Source organism: Arachis ipaensis, chromosome B3, assembly GCF_059453495.1.
Source record: "Arachis ipaensis isolate K30076 ecotype BB chromosome B3, ASM5945349v1, whole genome shotgun sequence".
NCBI lineage: Eukaryota > Viridiplantae > Streptophyta > Magnoliopsida > Fabales > Fabaceae > Arachis > Arachis ipaensis.
In genome coordinates, this window is record NC_142438.1 from 34880539 (window position 1) to 34886538 (window position 6000).

Here is a 6000-nt window from a genome sequence, read left to right on the forward strand (position 1 = left end):
AGTTAAATCCGCCTGACTGAGATTTACAAGATGACCATAGCTTGCTTCATACCAACAATCTCTTTGGGATCGACCCTTACTCACGTAAGGTTTATTACTTGGATGACCCAGTACACTTGCTGGTTAGTTGAATGGAGTTGTGACCACACATACCAAAGAGCTATTATCTTGAATTAAATTTCATACAAGTACAAAGAGTACGAATCACAATTTCGTCCACCAGTGCTCACCATGCTACATCAATAACTTATTTACGCACTTGGAACGACATCATGAGCGAGCTAAGTTGGACGAGATTGAGGCCATAGGATTTGGTTTCCTCCGCCGCGTACCACAATGGCATGTGAAACAGAGCATCATGCTCCAACTAGCCAGGGCTTATGAGGTTGACACAAACACGCTCATGGTGGACGCAGGGGAGATTCGCATTAGTGCCAAACTTATTGGCAATGTATTCGGCATACCTTCTCATGGTTAGTGTTAGTTATGTAGGATGAAAAAATTTCTCTGAGTGGTTTACTTTCTCCGTTGATGACACTTATTGATTGTGGGAAACTGTTCCATTTCTCGCAGGCGAACCAATCCCAGAATTGCAGAAGAAAAATCCATCGCATCTGGCAATTAAGGCGGAGTTTCAGAAGAAAACAACAAGCCAACTGCGTGAGTTTGTATTTGCTTGTCCAATGGAGACTAAGCAATAGAGGATGAGGTTTAGAAGATACTTTATCATGGTTATTTTGAAGATGTTTCTGAACCCCACAAGGCAGCAAACTATTTCTCCGTGGCACCTCCCTCCGATATTAGATGTGTCGAACCCTAGAAGGTTTCATTGGCCTTATCACATATTAAAGTGGCTGCGGGATGCGATAAGGAAATTCCAAGATGAGAACAGGGAAACATGCGGCGGGTGCATGTTCGTGTTGCTGGTAATGCATTAAATTAATTTAATTTGAATCCAATGTATGACCGTAGGTGTAATTCCTAAAATTTAAGTTATTTCTTTATAGGTTTTGTACTTTCAGCGCTTGAAACATGGTCCGTTGCATGCTTGTCGAGTACTTGAACCATGGATTGTTGAGTGGACCACTAATGAGCTTGATAAGAAGGCCGACTACGTCATCTCACAGGTTCAATCTTTACTAATGCATTTTATAAAATCTAGTTGAACAGAAAATGCAATTGGCAGTTCACATTGAAGTTTTAGAATCCTTTTTTGACCAAATGTTGAACACACAGGGTTGCATAGTCAAAAATGGAAGGAACAAGAGAAAGCAGAAGAAACAATGTTCGAGTAAAGGTGTTAACAAGGGGGGAGGTGTAAAAGGCCCTGCAACGACACTGACGAATCACCGTCTACCAAAGGGAAGACTTCACCTCATCCAAGCTATAGGAAGGCAGAAAAGGTGATTTGCTTTCCTTATTAAAGCTTGTGAGCTCAATTAATTGGATCCTTATTTATGTGATATGATCATTGATCGTTATCATAGAATTTACGATTACAAAATTGTAAAGTAACTTCATTATGTGGCTGTATGGCTTGTTTTGATATATGAAGTTCATAGAAGAACGATTAGGAGAGCTAAATTCAATGACCGTGTATGATATTTACATGTTTTTTTTTGTTGAAAGCTTGTTTGAATACAGTTGTGTCTTATTTTTATTAAGGTTTTATTTGAGTTGAGTTTATTACTTAAACAGGAGGATTTAGGATGCTCAAATTAGGATCTAATCTGAACTGGATAGATAACTTATGATTAATTTATTTGGATGGCTTTTTATGTATGAAAGAATTGCTTCATGGGGCTGCCTAGTTAATTCATTGTGTGAAAATATATTTTAGTGATGATTAGTGTGGTTGTAATTGAGGATGTTCACTGTAGTTGGGTTTTGGATGTAAAATATAGTGTGGCCATAGATGGTTAATTTTTTTGAACGATTGTGAGTTTGTTATGTTTTCCAAACGCCTGAAAGTTTACATTAGATTTTTCCATATATTTGTTGTCCCATGTTGAACACCGGGTTGCCCAGTCAACAATTCAATGAAAGAGAAAGGAAATAAGAAGCAGTCTTCGAGTAAAATGGGTAACAAGAAAGGAGGGTGTAAAAGGCCTTGCAAGGACACTGAGCAACTTCCGTCTACCAAAGGCAAGACTACATCTCAGCCAAGAAATAAGGAGACGGATAAGGTGGTTTGCTTTCTGTAGGATAGCTCATGTGATAATTTGAATTGGATGTTCACTTTGTTATATTTTTGGGTGCACACTTTAGTACGATTTGGTTGTTCACTTTAGTAAGGTTTTGTTTGTATGCTAATTAAAATGACGATATGCATGAATTTACATAACAGCAATCCAAGACTGGTTCGAGGAGAAAGTTGATTCTCAGTAGGAGCCGATCTAGACGCGGCACCAAAAAAGAAATTCCAAGAGAAAGTGTCTCAAGAAGCACTGCTTCGCCATTGGTAGTCTCGGAATCTGATGATGATGACCACGTGCCGCTTGCTAGAAGGATACGGTTGTTCCAACAGCACCCTCCGCCACATGATACAAGACAAGAAGATCCAGTGTTCAACGGCAATCATGAAAGTCATCAAGAAGGAAAAAATGACCTAAACAATGATTCTCCACACACACCGCCAGCAGCACCTGTACAGCTCAGTGACTATGATTTTGACCGGTTAGTGGTTTATTGATTACCTTGCTGTATGTTTTCCTTTTTTTTTTTATTTTCACACCCATGACATGTGATTAGCCGTCTAGCTAGGCATGACATGTTCTCTTAGCTAAATTCTTGTCCCATTCGTTTGCAGCGAATTTGACATCTCTATCGTTCAGTGTCCTGAATTTGAGCAAGTACTCAATAATGTTGAACAGGGGCACCAAACCAAAGCCATAATCATGCAACCCCTGCAAACAGTGTTTCCAATAAAATCACCCTATCATACACCGAGTCCAGGTAGACCGAGCTTTTCACTCGGTTTAACTCAGCTTGAAAAGACTCTAACCCCGTCCCCAATACATTCAATTCATCCAAGACTAAGTGAAATAAAGTTGGGGGAGACTAAGGAGGAACAAATCAGAACATGGATAATTAAACCGTCGTTGGATGAAAATCAAGATTTAGCTTCCTATGAAGGGCGGGACTACATGGTATTACAAAGGAAGGACTTCTGGACCTTGAAACTACGCAGTTGGGTAAACAGCTGTGTACGTATATGAACTTAAGCATGTGTTTTAATTCCCTATACTTATATCGGTGTTTGAATTACACTTGCTTAATACTCTGTGTAGGTAATTCAATGGATGTGCTATACTTTCAACGACACTGAATCATCTAGGTTCAAGCAAGAGTTCTATTGCGTGTGTCCAGGCATATTGGTAATTACATTCTTATTACTATGTTGAAAAAGCTTTTTATTGGGATTTTTACTATGTGTGGGTCTGCAGGAATCAGTCATAAAAAATGATAGTCTGGAAAGATTTATGGACGGTGTGGCACCAATTTATGATGGTCTTAGTCCAAGCTTTGGTGATGATACTAGGTTCTTTGACAAAGTAGCAGCAGCAAAGAGAAAATGGGTGAGTTGCTGTTTTGTATTTAATTACCTGTTGGAAATATGTTGTCGCATGATTTGAGAATGTTAAGGTTCTTGAATGGTCGAATGAGATCAATAGTTTTTGTTTTTTTTTTCTCACATGAAAAATCTCTTCATATTTGCTACTTGGTGCAGTGGTTAATTCCTTATTGTTGGAGGGGCCATTGGTGGGTATATGCATTTGATGTGGTTGCGAAGCGCTTACTTATTCTCGATAGTTTGCATTATGGACCAGAAGATGATAAACGAATAAAGCTCGATGCATATGTTGTAAGATACCATCATTCTTTTAAACAAAATACAGCCGCACAGTTCAAGTCGATATAATTTTGCTCGCGTATGTTCGTTCCATGATTTTCAGGGGAGACTATGTGAGGATATGGCAAGTATTTTTATTTCTGCATTCGTTCGGACTACGCACGGCCCAGCTCGTTCGTACGCGAGGGTTCCAAAGCAACCGAACAAGTGAGATGAAATTATAACCCAAATTTGATGCTTTTTTAGATTTCAATTCAAAATGTGTCGTACCATGTAACTTGGTTTTTCTCAACCTAATTGCAATAGCATTTTATTGTCCTGCAGCTTTGACTGTGGCATGTGTGTCATTAAGTTGATGGAAAGTTGGACCGAAGAACGTCAACTTTGTGAATGGGATAAGGTTTGTTAATTAAACATTTGAGCAAATGTCATTATTGATCTTGTAAAAATATAACTGTAACGGTTCTTAATACTAAACCAACTGATAAATTTACCCACAGGATTCACTCAGCTCAGACAGGATGGAGTTGATGCTAGACATTATCTATGGCCCACAGAATGCATCGGTAGGCCAGCTTATCTCGTTATTGGAAAACAAGGTTAAACCTGTTCGTCGTAATGCACCACGGAACAAGAAGAAGGACGTTAGTTCACCATACACTGCACCTAGCACACGGACATTGATTGAACGTGTGGAGGGATTACCGAAGGGGGCAATGCGCAGAGGGAGGAAGAAGTTGCTCACTTAGTATTAGTTACAATGAATTGAACTACCAAATTATACTGAGTTGACTTACTGCTGACATGCTTAAGGATTTGTTATTGTCACATTAGAAAGACTTGATTCAATGACATATTTTTTTCCTACAGTACAATGATTTATTAGTTATGTTACGTAAAATTTATCCATGTCTTTTTAGATGTTAGAATTCCGGATTTATCAAGTTTTTATGTAAAACTGTCATATTTGTGCATATTGAAATAGGTGACCACTAACCATCCACCAATATAGCTAAACTGAACATCTTATACCTTACAATAATGAACATTCAGTCTAACAAGGTCAAAATCAAAACACAAATGCTAAATGGCTAACCATCCTTATTTATAGTAGAAATAAACATCTGAACACCTATAGAAATGAACATCCACTTTAGTTCATTAAAAAATTCCTGACAACAATGTCTATGACGAACAGCTACATACCGAAAAACTATATAGTAAAGCATGTAGAAATCTTGAACAACTTAATTAAACTACAACGTAAATTACAGAATAACCATCAAATATACACATTATGCATTAAGTCTACTGGAAAAAAAATAGTAAAATGGTTCGGTTTCACTCGAAAAAATGGTTCTTGCAATTAATAACATGTGGACCTTTTGCAACAGCTGCCTTCGAACCTTGAAACTAACAATAATCCTTAAACACAGAGATGAGAAAATATACACAATCACAAACTTGTCCAACTAATCCTACTTTTTGTTGAAGGAGCTTAACAAAGACATGAAATCACCGGCTTGTTCGGGGACATTTAGGCCAGCAACAGAACCATGGTGTATATCTTGAAATGCGTGTGGACGAACCACCTGTCCAAAAAAAAGTAGAAAAAAGTCCAAAAGTTATGTTCTAGAATAGTAATATACCAAATAAACATACAAAGTTGAGATTAAGCCAAACATCTACCGGGGATGACTTCTTTTGTTTTCTCCGCCTTGAATTCTTGAAGCACTTCTCAAGGGCAGCGCCGAGCCTCTTACTCTTTGGCCTCCCCTTTGTGGTAACCTTCAATGGACCTTGGATGTCATCAACACTGACATCGTTCGAACTCTGTGAGCCAATGTTTGTCTGGGTCTTTGACATGCTCTCAGACCTCTTTTTGGCATGGTGCGCATCCAACTTGGCCATTGTTTCTTCCAAAGCAACATGCAGCAATGCTGTTTCTTCATTGTCACCGACGAACTCTTGAGCAACATTATAGAAGTGCGCACACAGTCCCCTGAATGCAACATGACTCTCATCCGACCGACTGATATCATGGCTACTTTTGACATACGTATGTTTGCGCTTTATGTTCTTGCTCCATCGAGGGAGAACATAACATGAAGGTACTTTGTACACTTTATATGAATGGAAAACTTCAA

General features: G+C 38.5%; 1 protein-coding gene across 1 annotated transcript; it reads left to right on the plus strand.

Annotated features, from left to right (window-relative positions):
* Positions 1-2897: 2897 nt before the first annotated feature.
* Positions 2898-4602, plus strand: LOC148570285 (uncharacterized). The gene is made up of 7 exons (XM_088508103.1): positions 2898-3206; positions 3291-3377; positions 3447-3578; positions 3731-3865; positions 3957-4060; positions 4178-4253; positions 4354-4602. Exons 1-7 carry the CDS (start codon positions 2898-2900, stop codon positions 4600-4602), a joined length of 1092 nt encoding a protein of 363 aa, XP_088364229.1.
* The last annotated feature ends 1398 nt before the right edge of the window (positions 4603-6000 follow it).